The sequence below is a fragment of the Oncorhynchus mykiss genome, chromosome 26 (assembly GCF_057628025.1).
Source record: "Oncorhynchus mykiss isolate SJ-2025 chromosome 26, ASM5762802v1, whole genome shotgun sequence".
Classification (NCBI taxonomy): Eukaryota; Metazoa; Chordata; class Actinopteri; order Salmoniformes; family Salmonidae; genus Oncorhynchus; species Oncorhynchus mykiss.
In genome coordinates, this window is record NC_143047.1 from 48,242,547 (window position 1) to 48,267,500 (window position 24,954).

The following is a 24,954-nucleotide window of genomic DNA, read 5'->3' on the forward strand; positions in this document are numbered from 1 at the left end:
CAGAGTGTTGGAGTGGGACGCTGGCTATCTGTAAATAATGTCAGAGTGTTGGGGTGGGACGCTGGCTATCTGTAAATAATGTCAGAGTGTTGGGGTGGGACGCTGGCTATCTGTAAATAATGTCAGAGTGTTGGGGTGGGACGCTGGCTATCTGTAAATAAAGTCAGAGTGTTGGAGTGTGACGCTGGCTATCTGTAAATAATGTCAGAGTGTTGGAGTGGGACGCTGGCTATCTGTAAATAATGTCAGAGTGTTGGAGTGGGACGCTGGCTATCTGTAAATAATGTCAGAGTGTTGGGGTGGGACGCTGGCTATCTGTAAATAATGTCAGAGTGTTGGAGTGGGACGCTGGCTATCTGTAAATAATGTCAGAGTGTTGGAGTGTGACGCTGGCTATCTGTAAATAATGTCAGAGTGTTGGAGTGGGACGCTGGCTATCTGTAAATAATGTCAGAGTGTTGGAGTGGGACGCTGGCTATCTGTAAATAATGTCAGAGTGTTGGGGTGGGACGCTGGCTATCTGTAAATAATGTCAGAGTGTTGGAGTGGGACGCTGGCTATCTGTAAATAATGTCAGAGTGTTGGTGTGGGACGCTGGCTATCTGTAAATAATGTCAGAGTGTTGGGGTGGGACGCTGGCTATCTGTAAATAATGTCAGAGTGTTGGGGTGGGACGCTGGCTATCTGTAAATAATGTCAGAGTGTTGGAGTGGGACGCTGGCTATCTGTAAATAATGTCAGAGTGTTGGGGTGTGACGCTGGCTATCTGTAAATAATGTCAGAGTGTTGGAGTGGGACGCTGGCTATCTGTAAATAATGTCAGAGTGTTGAGGTGGGACGCTGGCTATCTGTAAATAATGTCAGAGTGTTGGAGTGGGACGCTGGCTATCTGTAAATAATGTCAGAGTGTTGGGGTGTGACGCTGGCTATCTGTAAATAATGTCAGAGTGTTGGAGTGGGACGCTGGCTATCTGTAAATAATGTCAGAGTGTTGGGGTGGGACGCTGGCTATCTGTAAATAATGTCAGAGTGTTGGGGTGACGCTATCTGCTTTTGCAAATTTAAATAAAATAAATAATATAAGGAATTTAAAATTATTTATACTTTTACATTTTACTCTTGATACTTAAGTATATTTAGAACCAAATACTTTTAGACTTTTACTCAAGTAGTGTTTTTTTAACTTGAACTTTTCCTTGAGTCATTTTCTATTTAGTTATCTAGACATTTACTCAAGAACCACAAGTGGGTACCTTTATTTCTCCACCACTGGGTTTTTTAAACAATACTTTGTGCGTCAACCAAAGTTCCAGAACATGAACCTTTAAACTCTAGACATCACAATTCCAGAAAACATTGAAATATAGAATATTACCTGATATCGCTAATATAATGACGTTTCATATGTTGTATGTATTCATATTCTGTATAAACTACTGTGCCCATTGCAACCCAATAACTCCAAAGGTTGCCCGAGTCAGGATAAATTGCTGATGGGATATTCACATATTTGACACACTGCTTCCCTCTGCTGTTCGTTCTATTACATTACAATGATGTAAGTAGGAGACTGATTAATTTGTGGAACAAGAGACGTGAAAATGACTCCTATGTATCTGGACAAACTCAACATACAAGCAGTGTAAGTGTTCTTCCATTGAATCCACGCCTAGCTACCTGGCTCGGCTGCACCTGTAGCTCGTCTGTGAAAGCATTGTGGAAAGCATTGGGGATTAGAAACAGGTGCAGGACGGGCGTGTTGCTCGACATGACCACCAGGGGTCACTGTGGTGGCGACTCCTTCTAGGACCAATCAGAACGGGGCTCTGGGTCGTTACCAGGGAAACCAGGAAGTTGAAAAATCGGAAGGATTGTTTTTTTTTTTAGACAGGAACCAAGTCTACTGTTATTATCCGTTATCTGGTTAAAATAACTTACCATTTAAGATTAAAATAGTAATACTCAATTGGTGGTAGCTTTTGATATTTCATGATTTGGTATTTTTTGTTGAATCGTGGTATTGTTTTTTTTAACAAGCTACCGTCGCTGGCTGAGTTTACCGATGCCACATTGCCCAGGCTAGTGACTGTTACAGTAGGTTAATACCGCGGTTAGCTACAGAGCTAACAGATTCCCGGCAGCATCTCCAGACATAAAGAAAAAGCTCCTAATCAATCAACTGATCCTGGTACATTTAGCTAACGTTACCTTTGCTTGCTTTCAGATGAGCTAGCAATTAGCTTGCTAGCCTATAACAAATCGTATGGGGTGTTGATTTAGAAGCTAGGAAGCTTAACTAGCAAGTTATATCCCCCTCATGGCATATACTTTTACGCCCTACTGACTTGAATTCCTTGGAGGAGGAGGGTTGGCTGATTGCCTCTGTGTGGTGTGCAGCTAGCTAGTTAAAAACAATGGCTGGCATTCATGCTGAATGAAGCAAGACATGGGACCCTGCTGCTGGACTTTAGCTGAAACCCCTGGAGGAAAGACAACGGCGGACCTGCCTTGTTGTGATCCGACTCTGAGATGATTTGGTTAAGAAGAACAGCCCTCAGCAGCAGCAGCGTCCCCAGTCGATTCAACCCGCACTGAAAAGGTGAGTCACTCAGTCACAACCTACAATTATTACCAGCTTCCCTTTTATAACGGGATGGTGCTTTTTGTTCTTCTGTCTACGATTAAGATAATGGTGTTGATATGGTAACGTTAGGCATGCTAGCCATCTAGCTACAGTACAGAGATAATGATGGTGATATGGAAGGCTTGCTAGCCATCTAGCTACAGAGCAGAGATAATGATGCTGATATGGAAGGCTTGCTAGCCATCTAGCTACAGAGCAGAGATAATGATGCTGATATGGAAGGCTTGCTAGCTACAGTACAGAGACAATGATGCTGATATGGAAGGCATGCTAGCTACAGTACAGAGATAATGATGCTGATATGGAAGGCTTGCTAGCCATCTAGTTACAGAGCAGAGATAATGATGCTGATATGGAAGGCTTGCTAGCTACAGTACAGAGACAATGATGCTGATATGGAAGGCATGCTAGCTACAGAGCAGAGATAATGATGCTGATATGGTTGGCATGCTAGCTACAGAGCAGAGATAATGATGCTGATATGGAAGGCATGCTAGCTACAGAGCAGAGATAATGATGCTGATATGGAAGGCATGCTAGCTACAGAGCAGAGATAATGATGCTGATATGGAAGGCATGCTAGCTACAGAGCAGAGATAATGATGCTGATATGGTTGGCATGCTAGCTACAGAGCAGAGATAATTATGCTGATATGGTAGGCATGCTAGCCAGCTAGCTACAGAGCAGAGATAATGATGCTGATATGGTAGGCATGCTAGCCATCTAGCTACAGAGCAGAGATAATGATGCTGATATGGTAGGCATGCTAGCTACAGTACAGAGATAATGATGCTGATATGGAAGGCTTGCTAGCCATCAAGCTACAGATCAGAGATAATGATGTTGATATGGAAGGCATGCTAGCTACAGAGCAGAGATAATGATGCTGATATGGAAGGCTTGCTAGCCATCAAGCTACAGATCAGAGATAATGATGCTGATATGGAAGGCTTGCTAGCCATCTAGCTACAGGGCAGAGATAATGATGCTGTTATGGAAGGCTTGCTAGCCAGCTAGCTACAGTACAGAGATAATGATGCTGATATGGTAGGCATGCTAGCTACAGTACAGAGATAATGATGCTGATATGGAAGGCTTGCTAGCCATCTAGCTACAGTACAGAGATAATGATGCTGAAATGGAAGGCTTGCTAGCCAGCTAGCTACAGAGCAGAGATAATGATGCTGATATGGAAACCATGCTAGCCAGCTAGCTACACTACAAAGTAATGATGAGCTGACTGGTTTCAGAAACACCCTGCCTGCACACAAACATTTGGATTGTGTTTTGGTGTTAGCTAGTAATCGTGTAGGTTCAGTACAGCCCTCACCTGAATAGGTACTGACCTGTAACCAAAACGGTGGAAAATGGTCTTCCTTAATTACTTAACGTAAGTTAATGTCAATAACAATGTAGCTAATAACAATGTTATATGATATGTGAATAATGCAACAATGACCAGAGTGCTGATGCTTTGCTCTCTCTCTCTCTGTCTCTCTCTCTCCTGTCTCTTCTCTCTCTCTCTTCTGTCTCTTCTCTCTCTCTCTCTCTCTTCTCTCTCTCTCTCTCTCTCCTCTCTTCTCTCTCTCCTGTCTCTTCTCTCTCCTGTCTCTCTCTCTCTCTTCTCTCTCTCTTCTGTCTCTCTCTCTCTCTCTTCTGTCTCTCTCTCTCCCTCCCTCTCTCCCCCTGTCTCTCTCTCTCTCCCTCCCTCCAGAAGGTGTCCCCTCCCGTATGGACGTGTGTAAACCCAACCCCAACCGTACGGTCCCAGTGAGTGAGGCTGGGCCCCGGCGGGACCTACCTCTGTGCTCCAGGACCAACGGGTGGAGCTGGCCTCCACACCCCTTCCAGCTCCTGGCATGGCTCCTCTACCTCTTCTTCGCTGTCACCGGGTTTGGAGTGTTTGTCCCCTTGCTTCCCTCCCACTGGATCCCTGCTGGCTACATCGTATCCTCTCAATCAATCAATGTATATGATCGATCGCAATCTGAATGTGGGATGCACTCGTTGTAATGGGTTCAAAGGTTTTGCTCAGAGTGACAGTGTTGTGGTGATCGCCTCAGAAACAATTTCAATTTCATCTGTTGTCAACTAAAAAGGGGTCAGTTCAGTTTCAACTAAAAGGGGTCAGTTCAGTTTCAACTAAAAGGGGTCAGTTCAGTTTCAACTAAAAGGGGTCAGTTCAGTTTCAACTAAAAGGGGTCAGTTCAGTTTCAACTAAAAGGGGTCAGTTCAGTTTCAACTAAAAGGGGTCAGTTCAGTTTCAACTAAAAGGGGTCAGTTCAGTTTCAACTAAAAGGGGTCAGTTCAGTTTCAACTAAAAGGGGTCAGTTCAGTTTCAACTAAAAGGGGTCAGTTCAGTTTCAACTAAAAGGGGTCAGTTCAGTTTCAACTAAAAGGGGTCAGTTCAGGTTCAACTAAAAGGGGTCAGTTCAGGTTCAACTAAAAGGGGTCAGTTCAGTTTCAACTAAAAGGGGTCAGTTCAGTTTCAACTAAAAGGGGTCAGTTCAGTTTCAACTAAAAGGGGTCAGTTCAGTTTCAACTAAAAGGGGTCAGTTCAGTTTCAACTAAAAGGGGTCAGTTCAGTTTCAACTAAAAGGGGTCAGTTCAGTTTCAACTAAAAGGGGTCAGTTCAGTTTCAACTAAAAGGGGTCAGTTCAGTTTCAACTAAAAGGGGTCAGTTCAGTTTCAACTAAAAGGGGTCCTCAACCCTACAACCAACAATGTTTTGGCATCATCTGTTCCTATTGGGTAGTATGCATCCTCTGTTCCTATTGGGTAGTATGCATCCTCTGTTCCTATTGGGTAGTATGTATCCTCTGTTTCTATTGGGTAGTATGTATCCTCTGTTCCTATTGGGTAGTATGTATCCTCTGTTCCTATTGGGTAGTATGTATCCTCTGTTCCTATTGGGTAGTATGTATCCTCTGTTCCTATTGGGTAGTATGTATCATCTGTTCCTATTGGGTAGTATGTATCCTCTGTTCCTATTGGGTAGTATGTATCCTCTGTTCCTATTGGGTAGTATGCATCCTCTGTTCCTATTGGGTAGTATGTATCCTCTGTTCCTATTGGGTAGTATGCATCCTCTGTTCCTATTGGGTAGTATGTATCCTCTGTTCCTATTGGGTAGAATGCATCCTCTGTTCCTATTGGGTTGTATTTGAACTGACATGATGGAGTAGACTGAACCTAACCCTACTGTTACTGACAGACTGTACATACAGCATCCTGACATGATGGAGTAGACTGAACCTAACCCTACTGTTACTGACAGACTGTACATAATGCATCCTGACATGATGGAGTAGACTGAACCTAACCCTACTGTTACTGACAGACTGTACATACAGCATCCTGACATGATGGAGTAGACTGAACCTAACCCTGCTGTTACTGACAGACTGTACATACAGCAAGCATCCTGGCATGATGGAGTAGACTGAACCTAACCCTACTGTTACTGACAGACTGTACATATAGCATCCTGACATGATGGAGTAGACTGAACCTAACCCTACTGTTACTGACAGACTGTACATACAGCATCCTGACATGATGGAGTAGACTGAACCTAACCCTACTGTTACTGACAGACTGTACATACAGCATCCTGACATGATGGAGTAGACTGAACCTAACCCTACTGTTACTGACAGACTGTACATACAGCATCCTGACATGATGGAGTAGACTGAACCTAACCCTACTGTTACTGACAGACTGTACATACAGCATCCTGACATGATGGAGTAGACTGAACCTAACCCTGCTGTTACTGACAGACTGTACATACAGCAAGCATCCTGGCATGATGGAGTAGACTGAACCTAACCCTACTGTTACTGACAGACTGTACATACAGCATCCTGACATGATGGAGTAGACTGAACCTAACCCTGCTGTTACTGACAGACTGTACATACAGCATCCTGGCATGATGGAGTAGACTGAACCTAACCCTACTGTTACTGACAGACTGTACATATAGCATCCTGACATGATGGAGTAGACTGAACCTAACCCTGCTGTTACTGACAGACTGTACATACAGCAAGCATCCTGGCATGATGGAGTAGACTGAACCTAACCCTACTGTTACTGACAGACTGTACACACAGAGCATCCTGTTCTGTTAGTTTTGAGGTTATACAACCACAGCATACAGGACCTGGTCCTTAAATGCCTCCCGTCTCCAGTGCACGGGCATCATGTTTGTGTGTCACCTGTTCGTCCACCTGATGGCGGTTTCCATCGACCCCGCGGACTACAACGTCAGGGCCAAGAGCTACCGCGGCCCCGTGCCCGTGTTCGACCGCACCAAACATGCCCACGTCATCGAGAACTGCCACTGCTACCTCTGTGAAGTAGACGTGTGAGTACTGTCTTTGTAATGCCTCTCACAGAGAAATATCACCTCTGTGAAGTAGACGTGTGAGTACTGTCTTTGTAATGCCTCTCACAGAGAAATATCACTTCTGTGAAGTAGACGTGTGAGTACTGTCTAATGCCTCTCACAGAGAAATATCACCTCTGTGAAGTAGACATGTGAGTACTGTCTTTGTAATGCCTCTCACAGAGAAATATCACCTCTGTGAAGTAGACGTGTGAGTACTGTCTTTGTAATGCCTCTCACAGAGAAATATCACCTCTGTGAAGTAGACGTGTGAGTACTGTCTTTGTAGAGCCTCACAGAGAAATATCACCTCTGTGAAGTAGACGTGTGAGTACTGTCTTTGTATAGCCTCACAGAGAAATATCACCTCTGTGAAGTAGACGTGTGAGTACTGTCTTTGTATAGCCTCACAGAGAAATATCACCTCTGTGAAGTAGACGTGTGAGTACTGTCTTTGTAATGCCTCTCACAGAGAAATATCACCTCTGTGAAGTAGACGTGTGAGTACTGTCTTTGTAATGCCTCTCACAGAGAAATATCACCTCTGTGAAGTAGACGTGTGAGTACTCTCTTTGTAAAGCCTCACAGAGAAATATCACCATCAGGACATTCCTTCAAGCAGGTACTTATGATGCGTCCCAAATCAATGGCACCCATATAGTGCACTACTTTCACCAGGGTCCACAGGGCTCAAGTCAAAAGTAGTGCACTATGTAGGAAAAAGGATTCCATTTGGGACTCATTCTCAATCTCTCATCTCATGGTTTGTAGTGACTGGTTCCTATAATGTGTTTTGTCTGGTCAGATCTTCTCATCTCTCTCCGTCTCTCTCTCTCTCTGTCTGTCTCTCTCTCTCTGTCTCTCTGTTTCTCTCTGTCTCTGTCTCTCTGTCTCTCTGTTTCTCTGTCTCCCTGTTTCTCTGTCTCTCTGTCTCTCTCTGTCTCTCTCTGTCTCTCTGTTTCTCTGTCTCTCTGTCTCTCTCTCTCTCTGTCTCTCTCTGTCTCTCTGGAGCTACATAACATAGTGAGTGACCTGCTGTGTAACATGTCAGAGTAGAGAGGCACTTAAGTCAGTGAGCAAACAGACAGACTTAGAGACTGATCTGAGGTCAGTAGTTAGACCAGTCAGTAGAGTAGTCTGGCTGTACATTAATGGGGTCATAAGAGTGGGGGCTGGGAGACCCCCCCCCCGACTGAGGAGGGTTGTTGCTGGGCAGAAGGGAGGCAGCAGGACAGAACAGGAGGACTAACAGATAGTCAGGGGGGGCAGCAGAGGAACAGAGGAAGGTTGGTGAAGGGGAAGGAGGAGGCTAGGGGGTTGCCGTGGAAACCAATGCAATAACAGGACTAGGCCTACAGAGCATTCTGACAGTATTCAGACTTCTAGACTTTTTACACATTTTATGACGTTACAGGTTTATTCTAACATGGACTCAATTGTGTTTTTTCTCTCATCAATCCAGAATGAAAAAGCAAGAACAGGTTTTTAGAAAAAATAAATACGGAAATATCACATGTACATAAGTATTCAGACCCTTTACTCAGTACTTTGTTGAAGCACCTTTGGCAGCGGTTACAGCCTCCCGTCTTCTTGGGTATGACGCTACAAACTTGGCACACCTGTTTCTCCCATTGTTGTCTGCAGATCCTCTGAAGCTCTGTCAGGATGGATGGGGGAGCGTCGCTGCACAGCTATTTTCAGGTCTCTTCAGAGATGTTCGATCGGGTTCAAGTCCGTGCTCTGGCTGAAGGTCTCTCCAGAGATGTTCGATCGGGTTCAAGTCCGGGCTCTGGCTGAAGGTCTCTTCAGAGATGTTCAAGTCCGGGCTCTGGCAGGGCCACTCATGGATATTCAGAGACGTGTCCCGAAGCCACACCCGCGTTGTCTTGGCTGTGTGCTCAGGGTCGTTGTCCTTCTGGAAGGTTCTCCCATCTCCACAGAGGAATTCTGGAGCTCTGTCCGAGTGACCATCAGGTCACCTACCCTGACCAAGGCCTTTCTTTCCGAAGGGCCAGCTCTAGGAAGAGTCTTGGTGTTTCCAAACGTCTTCCATTTAAGAATGATGGAGGCCACTGTGTTCTTGGGGACCTTCAATGCTGCAGAAATGTTTTGGTACCCTTCCCCAGATCTGTGCCTCGACACAATCCAGCTCTACGGACAATACCTTCGACCTCATAGCTTGGTTTTTGCTCTGACATGGGGGCCTTTATATAGACAGGTGTGTGACTTTCCAATCATTTTTAGAATAAGGCTTTAACGTAACAAACTGTAAAATAAAAATAAAACAAATCAAGGGGTCTGAATACTTTCTGATGGCACTGTTATATACTGATGAGGGGAGACGACTGGACAGGACAGGACAGGGCTGTGTGGGTGGCAGAGAGGAAGACAGGACTGTGTGGGTGGCTGAGAGGAAGACAGGACAGGACAGGGCTGTGTGGGTGGCAGAGAGGAAGACAGGACAGGACAGGACTGGACAGGGCTGTGTGGGTGGCAGAGAGGAAGACAGGACAGGACAGGGCTGGACAGGGCTGTGTGGGTGGCAGAGAGGAAGACAGGCCTGTGTGGGTGGCTGAGAGGAAGACAGGACTAGACAGGACTGTTTGGGTGGCAGAGAGGAAGACAGGACAGGACAGGGCTGGACAGGACTGTGTGGGTGGCAGAGAGGAAGACAGGACTGGACAGGACTAGACAGGACTGGACCGGACTAGACAGGACTGGACGGGACTAGACAGGGCTGGACAGGACTAGACAGGACTGTTTGGGTGGCAGAGAGGAAGACAGGACAGGACAGGGCTGTGTGGGTGGCAGAGAGGAAGACAGGACTGGACCGGACTAGACAGGGCTGGACATGACTAGACAGGACTGTTTGGGTGGCAGAGAGGACAGGGCTGTTTGGGTGGCAGAGAGGAAGACCGGCCTGGACAGGACTAGACAGGACTGGACCGGACTAGACAGGACTAGACCGGACTAGACCGGACTAGATAGGACTGGACAGGGCTGTTTGGGTGGCAGAGAGGAAGACAGGCCTGGACAGGGCTGTGTGGGTGGCAGAGAAGAAGACAGGACTGGACAGAGCTGTGTGGGTGGCAGAGAGGAAGACAGGACTGGACAGAGCTGTGTGGGGGCAGAGAGGAAGACAGGACTGGACAGGGCTGTGTGGGTGGCAGAGAGGAAGACAGGACTGTGTGGGTGGCTGAGAGGACTGGACAGGACTGTGTGGGTGGCAGAGAGGAAGACAGGACTGTGTGGGTGGCTGAGAGGACTGGACAGGACTGTGTGGGTGGCTGAGAGGACTGGACAGGACAGGACAGGGCTGTGTGGGTGGCTGAGAGGAAGACAGGACTGGACAGGGCTGTGTGGGTGGCAGAGAAGAAGACAGGACTGGAGGGTGGAGAGGATTGAGGGCAGCAGACTAGAAGAGGGGACATGTCTGGGGATGAGAGAGAGTCAGAGCCTCTCCCCCAGCAGCCCCTCTCCTGTCTCGCACACATCTATATTTGATTATATCTCAGGCTGGTCAGTAGGGACTGAGGAGGAGTCATCTGGACACCAGAACACATCTATATCTCAGGCTGGTCAGTAGGGACTGAGGAGTAGTCATCTGGACACCAGAACACATCTATATCTCAGGCTGGTCAGTAGGGACTGAGGAGGAGTCATCTGGACACCAGAACACATCTATATCTCAGGCTGGTCAGTAGGGACTGAGGAGGAGTCATCTGGACACCAGAACACATCTATATCTCAGGCTGGTCAGTAGGGACTGAGGAGGAGTCATCTGGACACCAGAACACATCTATATCTCAGGCAGGTCAGTAGGGACTGAGGAGGAGTCATCTGGGCACCAGAACACATCTATATCTCAGGCTGGTTAGTAGGGACTGAGGAGGAGTCATCTGGACACCAGAACACATCTATATCTCAGGCTGGTCAGTAGGGACTGAGGAGTCATCTGGGCACCAGAACACATCTATATCTCAGGCTGGTCAGTAGGGACTGATGAGTAGTCATCTGGGCACCAGAACACATCTATATTTGATTATATCTCAGGCTGGTCAGTAGGGACTGAGGAGGAGTCATCTGGGAACCAGAACACATCTATATCTCAGGCTGGTCAGTAGGGACTGAGGAGGAGTCATCTGGACACCAGAACACATCTATATCTCAGGCTGGTCAGTAGGGACTGAGGAGGAGTCATCTGGGCACCAGAACACATCTATATCTCAGGCTGGTCAGTAGGGACTGAGGAGGAGTCATCTGGACACCAGAACACATCTATATCTCAGGCTGGTCAGTAGGGACTGAGGAGGAGTCATCTGGACACCAGAACACATCTATATCTCAGGCTGGTCAGTAGGGACTGAGGAGGAGTCATCTGGACACCAGAACACATCTATATCTCAGGCTGGTCAGTAGGGACTGAGGAGGAGTCATCTGGACACCAGAACACATCTATATCTCAGGCTGGTCAGTAGGGACTGAGGAGGAGTCATCTGGACATCAGAACACATCTATATCTCAGGCTGGTCAGTAGGGACTGAGGAGGAGTCATCTGGACACCAGAACACATCTATATCTCAGGCTGGTCAGTAGGGACTGAGGAGGAGTCATCTGGACACCAGAACACATCTATATCTCAGGCTGGTCAGTAGGGACTGAGGAGGAGTCATCTGGACACCAGAACACATCTATATCTCAGGCTGGTCAGTAGGGACTGAGGAGGAGTCATCTGGACACCAGAACACATCTATATCTCAGGCTGGTCAGTAGGGACTGAGGAGGAGTCATCTGGACACCAGAACACATCTATATCTCAGGCTGGTCAGTAGGGACTGAGGAGGAGTCATCTGGACACCAGAACACATCTATATCTCAGGCTGGTCAGTAGGGACTGAGGAGGAGTCATCTGGACACCAGAACACATCTATATCTCAGGCTGGTCAGTAGGGACTGAGGAGGAGTCATCTGGACACCAGAACACATCTATATCTCAGGCTGGTCAGTAGGGGCTGAGGAGGAGTCATCTGGACACCAGAACACATCTATATCTCAGGCTGGTCAGTAGGGACTGAGGAGGAGTCATCTGAGAACCAGAACACATCTATATCTCAGGCTGGTCAGTAGGGACTGAGGAGTCATCTGGACACCAGAACACATCTATATCTCAGGCTGGTCAATAGGGACTGAGGAGGAGTCATCTGGACACCAGAACACATCTATATCTCAGGCTGGTCAGTAGGGACTGAGGAGGAGTCATCGGGACACCAGAACACATCTATATCTCAGGCTGGTCAGTAGGGACTGAGGAGGAGTCATCTGGACACCAGAACACATCTATATCTCAGGCTGGTCAGTAGGAACTGAGGAGGAGTCATCTGGACACCAGAACACATCTATATCTCAGGCTGGTCAGTAGGGACTGAGGAGGAGTCATCTGGACACCAGAACACATCTATATCTCAGGCTGGTCAGTAGGAACTGAGGAGGAGTCATCTGGACACCAGAACACATCTACAGTGCCTTGCGAAAGTATTCGGCCCCCTTGAACTTTGCGACCTTTTGCCACATTTCAGGCTTCTAACATAAAGATATAAAACTTTATTTTTTTGTGAAGAATCAACAACAAGTGGGACACAATCATGAAGTGGAACGACATTTATTGGATATTTCAAACTTTTTTAACAAATCAAAAACAGAAAAATTGGGCTTGCAAAATTATTCAGCCCCCTTAAGTTAATACTTTGTAGCGCCACCTTTTGCTGCGATTACAGCTGTAAGTCGCTTGGGGTATGTCTCTATCAGTTTTGCACATCGAGAGACTGAAATTTTTTCCCATTCCTCCTTGCAAAACAGCTCGAGCTCAGTGAGGTTGGATGGAGAGCATTTGTGAACAGCAGTTTTCAGTTCTTTCCACAGATTCTCGATTGGATTCAGGTCTGGACTTTGACTTGGCCATTCTAACACCTGGATATGTTTATTTTTGAACCATTCCATTGTAGATTTTGCTTTATGTTTTGGATCATTGTCTTGTTGGAAGACAAATCTCCATCCCAGTCTCAGGTCTTTTGCAGACTCCATCAGGTTTTCTTCCAGAATGGTCCTGTATTTGGCTCCATCCATCTTCCCATCAATTTTAACCATCTTCCCTGTCCCTGCTGAAGAAAAGCAGGCCCAAACCATGATGCTGCCACCACCATGTTTGACAGTGGGGATGGTGTGTTCAGCTGTGTTGCTTTTACGCCAAACATAACGTTTTGCATTGTTGCCAAAAAGTTCAATTTTGGTTTCATCTGACCAGAGCACCTTCTTCCACATGTTTGGTGTGTCTCCCAGGTGGCTTGTGGCAAACTTTAAACGACACTTTTTATGGATATCTTTAAGAAATGGCTTTCTTCTTGCCACTCTTCCATAAAGGCCAGATTTGTGCAATATACTAGATTGTTGTCCTATGGACAGAGTCTCCCACCTCAGCTGTAGATCTCTGCAGTTCATCCAGAGTGATCATGGGCCTCTTGGCTGCATCTCTGATCAGTCTTCTCCTTGTATGAGCTGAAAGTTTAGAGGGACGGCCAGGTCTTGGTAGATTTGCAGTGGTCTGATACTCCTTCCATTTCAATATTATCGCTTGCACAGTGCTCCTTGGGATGTTTAAAGCTTGGGAAATCTTTTTGTATCCAAATCCGGCTTTAAACTTCTTCACAACAGTATCTCGGACTTGCCTGGTGTGTTCCTTGTTCTTCATGATGCTCTCTGCGCTTTTAACGGACCTCTGAGACTATCACAGTGCAGGTGCATTTATACGGAGACTTGATTACACACAGGTGGATTGTATTTATCATCATTAGTCATTTAGGTCAACATTGGATCATTCAGAGATCCTCACTGAACTTCTGGAGAGAGTTTGCTGCACTGAAAGTAAAGGGGCTGAATAATTTTGCACGCCCAATTTTTCAGTTTTTGTTTTGTTAAAAAAGTTTGAAATATCCAATAAATGTTGTTCCACTTCATGATTGTGTCCCACTTGTTGTTGATTCTTCACAAAAAAATACAGTTTTATATCTTTATGTTTGAAGCCTGAAATGTGGCAAAAGGTCGCAAAGTTCAAGGGGGCCGAATACTTTCGCAAGGCACTGTATATCTCAGGCTGGTCAGTAGGGACTGAGGAGGAGTAACTGGGAACCAGAACACATCTATATCTCAGGCAAGTCAGTAGGGACTGAGGAGGAGTCATCTGGACACCAGAACACATCTATATCTCAGGCTGGTCAGTAGGGACTGAGGAGGAGTCATCTGGACACCAGAACACATCTATATCTCAGGCTGGTCAGTAGGGACTGAGGAGGAGTCATCTGGACACCAGAACACATCTATATCTCAGGCTGGTCAGTAAGGACTGAGGAGGAGTCATCTGGACACCAGAACACATCTATATCTCAGGCTGTTCAGTAGGGACTGAGGAGGAGTCATCTGGACACCAGAACACATCTATATCTCAGGCTGGTCAGTAGGGACTGAGGAGGAGTCATCTGGACACCAGAACACATCTATATCTCAGGCTGGTCAGTAGGGACTGAGGAGGAGTCATCTGGACACCAGAACACATCTATATCTCAGGCTGGTCAGTAGGGACTGAGGAGGAGTCATCTGGACACCAGAACACATCTATATCTCAGGCTGGTCAGTAGGGACTGAGGAGGAGTCATCTGGGCTCCAGAACACATCTATATTTGATTATATCCCAGGCTGGTCAGTAGGAACTGAGGAGGAGTCATCTGGACACCAGAACCAACTATTCATGCAGACTGGCCAGGCAGCAGGTCAACATAATGTTTCGTCTGTCATGAGGAGAAACAGCCATAATCCTACCAGCTCATATGGTGACCCCTGCCCTGGGGGTCTGTAATGTTCAGGGCCAGTCACATTGTGTGTGAATATGTGTTTCTATCCTTTACTGAGACATGTGCGGTGTGTTGCAGGGGCCCCAAATCCAAACACTGCAGTGCCTGTAACAAGTGTGTTGCTAGTTTTGACCATCACTGCAGGTGGCTCAACAACTGTGTCGGGAGCCGGAATTACTGGTCAGTATCTCTCTTGTTCTTCTTTATCTCAATAGCTTTCTCTCCTTTTCTCTCTCCTTTTCTCTCTCTCCTTACATTGTTTATTTGTATCTTATCTACTCTCTTTCTCTCATTCTGCCTCTTTCCCTCATTCTGCCTCTTTCCCTCATTCTGCCTCTCTTTCCCTCATTCTGCCTCTCTTTCCCTCATTCTGCCTCTCTTTCCCTCATTCTGCCTCTCTCTTTCCCTCATTCTGCCTCTCTCTTTCCCTCATTCTGCCTCTCTCTTTCTCTCATTCTGCCTCTCTCTCTCTCATTCTGCCTCTCTCTTTCCCTCATTCTGCCTCTCTCTTCTGCTCCTCAGTCAGCATCACACCAGAGTTAGTCCCCTAGACTAGCTCCTCAGTCAGCATCACACCAGAGTTAGTCCCCTAGACCAGCTCCTCAGTCAGCATCACACCAGAGTTAGTCCCCTAGACCAGCTCCTCAGTCAGCATCACACCAGAGTTAGTCCCCTAGACCAGCTCCTCAGTCAGCATCACACCAGAGTTAGTTCCCTAGACCAGCTCCTCAGTCAGCATCACACCAGAGTTAGTCCCCTAGACCAGCTCCTCAGTCAGCATCACGCCAGAGTTAGTCCCCTAGACCAGCTCCTCGGTCAGCATCACACCAGAGTTAGTCCCCTAGACCAGCTCCTCAGTCAGCATCACGCCAGAGTTAGTCCCCTAGACCAGCTCCTCAGTCAGCATCACGCCAGAGTTAGTCCCCTAGACCAGCTCCTCGGTCAGCATCACACCAGAGTTAGTCCCCTAGACCAGCTCCTCGGTCAGCATCACACCAGAGTTAGTCCCCTAGACCAGCTCCTCGGTCAGCATCACACCAGAGTTAGTCCCCTAGACCAGCTCCTCGGTCAGCATCACACCAGAGTTAGTCCCCTAGACCAGCTCCTCGGTCAGCATCACACCAGAGTTAGTCCCCTAGACCAGCTCCTCGGTCAGCATCACACCAGAGTTAGTCCCCTAGACCAGCTCCTCAGTCAGCATCACACCAGAGTTAGTCCCCTAGACCAGCTCCTCAGTCAGCATCACACCAGAGTTATTCCCCTAGACCAGCTCCTCGGTCAGCATCACACCAGAGTTAGTACCCTAGACCAGCTCCTCGGTCAGCATCACACCAGAGTTAGTCCCCTAGACCAGCTCCTCGGTCAGCATCACACCAGAGTTAGTCCCCTAGACCAGCTCCTCGGTCAGCATCACACCAGAGTTAGTACCCTAGACAAGCTCCTTCGGTCAGCATCACACCAGAGTTAGTCCCCTAGACAAGCTCCTTCGGTCAGCATCACACCAGAGTTAGTCCCCTAGACCAGCTCCTCGGTCAGCATCACACCAGAGTTAGTCCCCTAGACCAGCTCCTCGGTCAGCATCACACCAGAGTTAGTCCCCTAGACCAGCTCCTCGGTCAGCATCACACCAGAGTTAGTCCCCTAGACAAGCTCCTTCGGTCAGCATCACACCAGAGTTAGTCCCCTAGACCAGCTCCTCAGTCAGCATCACACCAGAGTTAGTCCCCTAGACCAGCTCCTCGGTCAGCATCACACCAGAGTTAGTCCCCTAGACCAGCTCCTCGGTCAGCATCACACCAGAGTTAGTCCCCTAGACCAGCTCCTCGGTCAGCATCACACCAGAGTTAGTCCCCTAGACCAGCTCCTCGGTCAGCATCACACCAGAGTTAGTCCCCTAGACCAGCTCCTCGGTCAGCATCACACCAGAGTTAGTCCCCTAGACAAGCTCCTTCGGTCAGCATCACACCAGAGTTAGTCCCCTAGACCAGCTCCTCAGTCAGCATCACACCAGAGTTAGTCCCCTAGACCAGCTCCTCAGTCAGCATCACACCAGAGTTAGTCCCCTAGACCAGCTCCTCGGTCAGCATCACACCAGAGTTAGCCATTGACCAGCTCCTCGGTCAGCATCACACCAGAGTTAGTCCCCTAGACCAGCTCCTCGGTCAGCATCACACCAGAGTTAGTCCCCTAGACCAGCTCCTCAGTCAGCATCACACCAGAGTTAGTCCCCTAGACCAGCTCCTCAGTCAGCATCACACCAGAGTTATTCCCCTAGACCAGCTCCTCGGTCAGCATCACACCAGAGTTAGTCCCCTAGACCAGCTCCTCGGTCAGCATCACACCAGAGTTAGTCCCCTAGACCAGCTCCTCGGTCAGCATCACACCAGAGTTAGTCCCCTAGACCAGCTCCTCGGTCAGCATCACACCAGAGTTAGTACCCTAGACAAGCTCCTTCGGTCAGCATCACACCAGAGTTAGTCCCCTAGACAAGCTCCTTCGGTCAGCATCACACCAGAGTTAGTCCCCTAGACCAGCTCCTCGGTCAGCATCACACCAGAGTTAGTCCCCTAGACCAGCTCCTCGGTCAGCATCACACCAGAGTTAGCCATTGACCAGCTCCTCGGTCAGCATCACACCAGAGTTAGTCCCCTAGACCAGCTCCTCGGTCAGCATCACACCAGAGTTAGTCCCCTAGACCAGCTCCTCGGTCAGCATCACACCAGAGTTAGTCCCCTAGACCAGCTCCTCGGTCAGCATCACACCAGAGTTAGTCCCCTAGACCAGCTCCTCGGTCAGCATCACACCAGAGTTAGTACCCTAGACAAGCTCCTTCGGTCAGCATCACACCAGAGTTAGTCCCCTAGACAAGCTCCTTCGGTCAGCATCACACCAGAGTTAGTCCCCTAGACCAGCTCCTCGGTCAGCATCACACCAGAGTTAGTCCCCTAGACCAGCTCCTCGGTCAGCATCACACCAGAGTTAGCCATTGACCAGCTCCTCGGTCAGCATCACACCAGAGTTAGTCCCCTAGACCAGCTCCTCGGTCAGCATCACACCAGAGTTAGTCCCCTAGACCAGCTCCTCGGTCAGCATCACACCAGAGTTAGTCCCCTAGACCAGCTCCTCGGTCAGCATCACACCAGAGTTAGTCCCCTAGACCAGCTCCTCGGTCAGCATCACACCAGAGTTAGCCGTTGACCAGCTACTGTTTACTCATAATGTAGCCATGTGCTGCTCAGCCTCAGCTTGGGACACAGTCAACATACTCAGGGTAAACACGCACAGTAGTACGTCTCTTTGGATGAAACAGTCTACTAAATGGTATATATTATATTCTGAAATAGAGCTCTTTACTGTGCGCTGGGAATCCCTATCAGCAAGGACTTTATTTGAAGGCTTTTAGTCCTGATGCGACTCATGAATATTCAACACTGGAACTGTGGAACAAGGAACGAGGTCGGCCGTGAGTTTGCTCGGGCTTTGGGCGATTTTAGCTGATTTGAACCAAGTTCTATTTTAGCTTCTGGTGACGAAGACGCTCTTTGGTCAGCGTGTTCGCTACCTTTTTTCCAACTCAAATTAGCTTAAAAAATAATAAAAAAAGTGAATAATGACCACATTTGTATTGTTTTGTGTGACTGCAGTGCCAGCGGTTAAAACGCTAAACTAGAGACGTGATCTAACGGTTGCAAGGCGTCAAAGAGGACAGGTTGTGTCGTTATAATTCAAACCTTTTCTAAAATAAATCACACACGTCTGCATGCTCTCCTTGGTGACTTTAGGCCTGAAGGTTAGAATGCTCTCCTTGGTGACTTTAGGTCTGAAGGTTAGAATGCTCTCCTTGGTGACTTTAGGTCTGAAGGTTAGAATGCTCTCCTTGGTGACTTTAGGTCTGAAGGTTAGAATGCTCTCCTTGGTGACTTTAGGTCTGAAGGTTAGAATGCTCTCCTTGGTGACTTTAGGCCTGAAGGTTAGAATGCTCTCCTTGGTGACTTTAGGCCTGAAGGTTAGAATGCTCTCCTCGGTGACTTTAGGTCTGAAGGTTAGAATGCTCTCCTTGGTGACTTTAGGTCTGAAGGTTAGAATGCTCTCCTTGGTGACTTTAGGTCTGAAGGTTAGAATGCTCTCCTTGGTGACTTTAGGCCTGAAGGTTAGAATGCTCTCCTTGGTGACTTTAGGTCTGAAGGTTAGAATGCTCTCCTTGGTGACTTTAGGCCTGAAGGTTAGAATGCTCTCCTTTGTGACTTTAGGTCTGAAGGTTAGAATGCTCTCCTTGGTGACTTTAGGCCTGAAGGTTAGTGTCCATGTACCCTAACCTATCATCTCTCTCTCTACCCCAGGCTCTTCCTGAACAGTGTGATCTCTGTGTCCATGTACCCTAACCTAACCTCTCTCTATCTACCCCAGGCTCTTCCTGAACAGTGTGATCTCTGTGTCCATGTACCCTAACCTAACCTCTCTCTATCTACCCCAGGCTCTTCCTGAACAGTGTGATCTCTGCTCTGCTGGGTATATGCCTGGTGGTGGTCATCGCCAGTTACATCTTCATCGAGTTCTTCTTGGATCCCTCAAAGCTGCGCACTGACAAACACTTCCAAGGTAAATCAATCAATCTATCAACGTTATTATTAGAGAGAGAAAGATAAATATTTTACTATATGTGTCCCCTCCTGAAGTCTGTGCTGATGTCCTTGTCCCCCCTCACAGTGAAGAATGTCCCTGTCCTTGTCCCCCCTCCCAGTGAAGAATGTCCCTGCCTTGTCCCCCCTCACAGTGAAGAATGTCCCTGTCCTTGTCCCCCCTCCCAGTGAGGAATGTCCCTGCCTTGTCCCCCCTCCCAGTGAGGAATGTCCCTGCCTTGTCCCCCCTCACAGTGAAGAATGTCCCTGTCCTTGTCCCCCCTCCCAGTGAAGAATGTCCCTGCCTTGTCCCCCCTCACAGTGAAGAATGTCCCTGCCTTGTCCCCCCTCACAGTGAAGAATGTCCCTGCCTTGTCCCCCCTCACAGTGAAGAATGTCCCTGCTTTGTCCCCCCTCACAGTGAAGAATGTCCCTGCCTTGTCCCCCCTCACAGTGAAGAATGTCCCTGCCTTGTCCCCCCTCCCAGTGAAGAATGTCCCTGCCTTGTCCCCCCTCACAGTGAGGAATGAGACGGTGGTGTGGTTTGTTTTCCTGCCCGTGGCTCCGGTCTCCACAGCGGGCCCAGCCATCCCTACCCTGGCTGGCCTCACCATCGCCCTGGGCCTGCTCTCTGGTCTGCTGCTGGGGCATCTACTCTGCTTCCACTTCTACCTCAGTGAGTTTAAACATCTGGCTGGATGACTCATTGTATGTCTGTCTGCTGGAGCATCTACTCTGCTTCCACTTCTACCTCAGTGAGTTTAAACATCTGACTGGATGGGCCTTTGTATGTCTGTCTGCTGGGGCATCATAGGGAGGAAGGGCCCATAGGGAGTTACTCTAGTCCTCCACTAGAGTGTATGGGAGCAAAGCCTTTCATTGTAGGAGTGCTGATCTCTGATCAGTTTAGTCTTTTACATTATAATAAATAAGAGCGGGAACCTGATCCCAGATCAGTGGTCCCACAGGTGCTTTTAGAATCCAGGCCTGTAATGTAGAGAGTTGCCACAAGGGGGCGTAGGAGGGATGTCTGTCCACTGTGTTGTAGCCTGCTACTGTGTTGTAGCCTTCTACTGTGTTGTAGCCTGCTACTGTGTTGTAGCCTGCCACTGTGTTGTAGCCTGCTACTGTGTTGTAGCCTGCTACTGTGTTGTAGCCTGCCACTGTGTTGTAGCCTGCCACTGTGTTGTAGCCTGCTACTGTGTTGTAGCCTGCCACTGTGTTGTAGCCTGCTACTGTGTCCGTAGAGAGAGCAAGGCAGCTTCCTTCCGTTGATGATGGAAGGCTGAGATGTCAACTGGCAGAATATTCAGCTCACGGACAATTTTATTTGGCCCGCCAAGTTTTTCTGAGACAAAAAATAATAATTTGTTTTTGGACATAAAATGCTAGGAATTATGATGAATTATGATGAATAATAATCTGTTTTTGGACATAAAAGATGAATAAATAAATAATAATAATGAATAAAATAATTCACCTCAAAGTCATTTTAATTTAGTAAATCTGTTCCCAAGTAATTCCACTCCTAAACAGAGAGATGTGATTCTGTATCGATGTAATCAACATTTGAGATGATTATGTTTTTATTAAATATAAAATCTGTTTGGGATTTTTGCGTCAATTTGTAATCTACAAATGAATTGGTCTCCTGTTCTGGCCCTCCGACCTTCCACACAAGAAATAAAAAACATCTTGTAGCTGAATCTAGTTGATGAACCTTGATGTAAGATTTCATGAGATTCAGGTGTGTGTGTGTGTGTGTGTGTGTGTGTGTGTGTGTGTGTGTGTGTGTGTGTGTGTGTGTGTGTCGCTAACCCTCCTCTCTCTCCGTTTACAGTGTGGAACCGTCTGAATACCTATGAGTACATCGTCAGACAGAGGCATCGCCAGGAGCCCAGAGACATCAGTAAAGGAGTACAGGGGACCCAAGCAGCGCCTCCTAAGTCCAACCTCATCAAGGTATGCTGGTCCAGGGAAATGGGAGGGGCCATTTATATGCACTAAACAATGTCTCTTTCCTTCCATCCTACCTTCCAACCTCATCAAGGTACGCTGGCCCAGGGAAATGGGAAGGGCCATTTATATGTACTGAGCAATGTCTCTTTCCTTCCATCCTACCTTTCAGCTGACTTGTAGTCCTCAGTCTCTGGAGACCAAGGTACATAATGACTACCTCAGTCTCTAGATACCAAGGTACATAATGACTCCCCCAGTCTCTGGATACCAAGGTACATAATGACTACCTCAGTCTCTAGATACCAAGGTACATAATGGCTACCACAGTCTCTAGATACCAAGGTACATCATGACTACCTCAGTCTCTAGATACCAAGGTACATAATGACTACCTCAGTCTCTGGATACCAAGGTACACAATGACTACCTCAGTCTCTAGATACCAAGGTACATAATGACTACCTCAGTCTCTAGATACCAAGGTACATCATGACTACCTCAGTCTCTAGATACCAAGGTACATCATGACTACCTCAGTCTCTAGATACCAAGGTACATAATGACTACCTCAGTCTCTAGATACCAAGGTACATAATGACTACCTCAGTCTCTAGATACCAAGGTACATAATGACTACCTCAGTCTCTAGATACCAAGGTACATAATGACTACCTCAGTCTCTAGATACCAAGGTACATAATGACTACCTCAGTCTCTAGATACCAAGGTACATAATGACTCCCTCAGTCTCTAGATACCAAGGTACATAATGACTACCTCAGTCTCTAGATACCAAGGTACATAATGACCACCTCAGTCTCTAGATACCAAGGTACATAATGACTACCTCAGTCTCTAGATACCAAGGTACATAGTGACTACCTCAGTCTCTGGATACCAAGGTACATAATGACTACCTCAGTCTCTAGATACCAAGGTACATAATGACTACCTCAGTCTCTAGATACCAAGGTACATAATGACTACCTCAGACCAGACTCACTAACTGTCTGTTCTGTCTCAGACCAGACTCACTAACTGTCTGTTCTGTCTCAGACCAGACTCACTAACTGTCTGTTCTACCTCAGACCAGACTCACTGTCCGTTCTACCTCAGACCAGACTCACTAACTGTCCGTTCTGTCTCAGACCAGACTCACTAACTGTCTGTTCTGTCTCAGACCAGACTCACTAACTGTCTGTTCTGTCTCAGACCAGACTCACTAACTGTCTGTTCTACCTCAGACCAGACTCACTGTCTGTTCTACCTCAGACCAGACTCACTAACTGTCTGTTCTGTCTCAGACCAGACTCACTAACTGTCTGTTCTACCTCAGACCAGACTCACTAACTGTCCGTTCTACCTCAGACCAGACTCACTAACTGTCTGTTCTACCTCAGACCAGACTCACTAACTGTCTGTTCTACCTCAGACCAGACTCACTAACTGTCCGTTCTACCTCAGACCAGACTCACTAACTGTCTGTTCTACCTCAGACCAGACTCACTAACTGTCTGTTCTGTCTCAGACCAGACTCACTAACTGTCTGTTCTGTCTCAGACCAGACTCACTAACTGTCTGTTCTACCTCAGACCAGACTCACTAACTGTCTGTTGTACCTCAGACCAGACTCACTAACTGTCTCTTCTACCTCAGACCAGACTCACTAACTGTCTGTTCTACCTCAGACCAGACTCACTGTCTGTTCTACCTCAGACCAGACTCACTGTCCGTTCTACCTCAGACCAGACTCACTAACTGTCTGTTCTACCTCAGACCAGACTCACTAACTGTCTGTTCTACCTCAGACCAGACTCACTGTCTGTTCTGTCTCAGACCAGACTCACTAACTGTCTGTTCTGTCTCAGACCAGACTCACTAACTGTCTGTTCTACCTCAGACCAGACTCACTAACTGTCTGTTCTGTCTCAGACCAGACTCACTAACTGTCTGTTCTGTCTCAGACCAGACTCACTAACTGTCTGTTCTGTCTCAGACCAGACTCACTAACTGTCTGTTCTGTCTCAGACCAGACTCACTAACTGCCTGTTCTGTCTCAGACCAGACTCACTAACTGTCTGTTCTGTCTCAGACCAGACTCACTAACTGTCTGTTCTACCTCAGACCAGACTCACTGTCTGTTCTACCTCAAACCAGACTCACTAACTGTCTGTTCTGTCTCAGACCAGACTCACTAACTGTCTGTTCTACCTCAGACCAGACTCACTAACTGTCTGTTCTACCTCAGACCAGACTCACTAACTGTCCGTTCTGTCTCAGACCAGGCTCACTAACTGTCCGTTCTACCTCAGACCAGACTCACTAACTGTCTGTTCTACCTCAGACCAGACTCACTAACTGTCCGTTCTCTCAGACCAGACTCACTAACTGTCCGTTCTACCTCAGACCAGACTCACTAACTGTCTGTTCTACCTCAAACCAGACTCACTAACTGTCCGTTCTGTCTCAGACCAGACTCACTAACTGTCTGTTCTACCTCAGACCAGACTCACTGTCCGTTCTGTCTCAGACCAGACTCACTAACTGTCCGTTCTACCTCAGACCAGACTCACTAACTGTCTGTTCTGTCTCAGACCAGACTCACTAACTGTCTGTTCTACCTCAGACCAGACTCACTAACTGTCCGTTCTACCTCAGACCAGACTCACTAACTGTCTGTTCTACCTCAGACCAGACTCACTAACTGTCTGTTCTACCTCAAACCAGACTCACTGTCTGTTCTACCTCAAACCAGACTCACTAACTGTCTGTTCTACCTCAAACCAGACTCACTAACTGTCTGTTCTACCTCAGACCAGACTAACTGTCCGTTCTACCTCAGACCAGACTCACTAACTGTCTGTTCTACCTCAAACCAGACTCACTAACTGTCTGTTCTACCTCAGACCAGACTCACTGTCCGTTCTACCTCAAACCAGACTCACTGTCTGTTCTACCTCAAACCAGACTCACTAACTGTCCGTTCTACCTCAGACCAGACTCACTAACTGTCTGTTCTGCCTCAGACCAGACTCACTAACTGTCTGTTCTACCTCAGACCAGACTCACTAACTGTCTGTTCTACCTCAGACCAGACTCACTAACTGTCCGTTCTACCTCAGACCAGACTCACTAACTGTCTGTTCTACCTCAGACCAGACTCACTGTCTGTTCTACCTCAGACCAGACTCACTAACTGTCTGTTCTACCTCAGACCAGACTCACTAACTGTCTGTTCTAACTCAGACCAGACTCACTAACTGTCTGTTCTGTCTCAGACCAGACTCACTAACTGTCTGTTCTACCTCAGACCAGACTCACTAACTGTCCGTTCTACCTCAGACCAGACTCACTAACTGTCCGTTCTACCTCAAACCAGACTCACTGACTGTCTGTTCTACCTCAAACCAGACTCACTAACTGTCTGTTCTACC

General features: G+C 47.5%; 1 protein-coding gene across 6 annotated transcripts in view; it reads left to right on the forward strand.

The window, feature by feature from the left end:
* The first annotated feature begins 1,805 nt into the window (after positions 1-1,805).
* The window catches only part of zdhhc1 (zDHHC palmitoyltransferase 1), a 50,405-nt gene continuing 27,256 nt past the window's right edge, over positions 1,806-24,954 (forward strand). For 2 of the 6 annotated variants that reach the window (XM_090221988.1, XM_090221990.1), the window contains exons 1-7: positions 1,806-2,599; positions 4,360-4,592; positions 6,845-7,020; positions 15,021-15,122; positions 19,417-19,541; positions 20,082-20,237; positions 21,402-21,523. In XM_090221988.1, the coding sequence (XP_090078114.1) occupies positions 4,377-4,592; positions 6,845-7,020; positions 15,021-15,122; positions 19,417-19,541; positions 20,082-20,237; positions 21,402-21,523 (897 nt within the window). In that variant the 5' untranslated portion in view covers positions 1,806-2,599; positions 4,360-4,376. Of the gene's footprint in view, positions 2,600-4,359; positions 4,593-6,844; positions 7,021-7,049; positions 7,601-15,020; positions 15,123-19,416; positions 19,542-20,048; positions 20,317-21,401; positions 21,524-24,954 lie in introns of those variants that run through there. The other 4 variants (XM_090221986.1, XM_090221987.1, XM_090221992.1 and 1 more) reach the window with 3 other exon arrangements.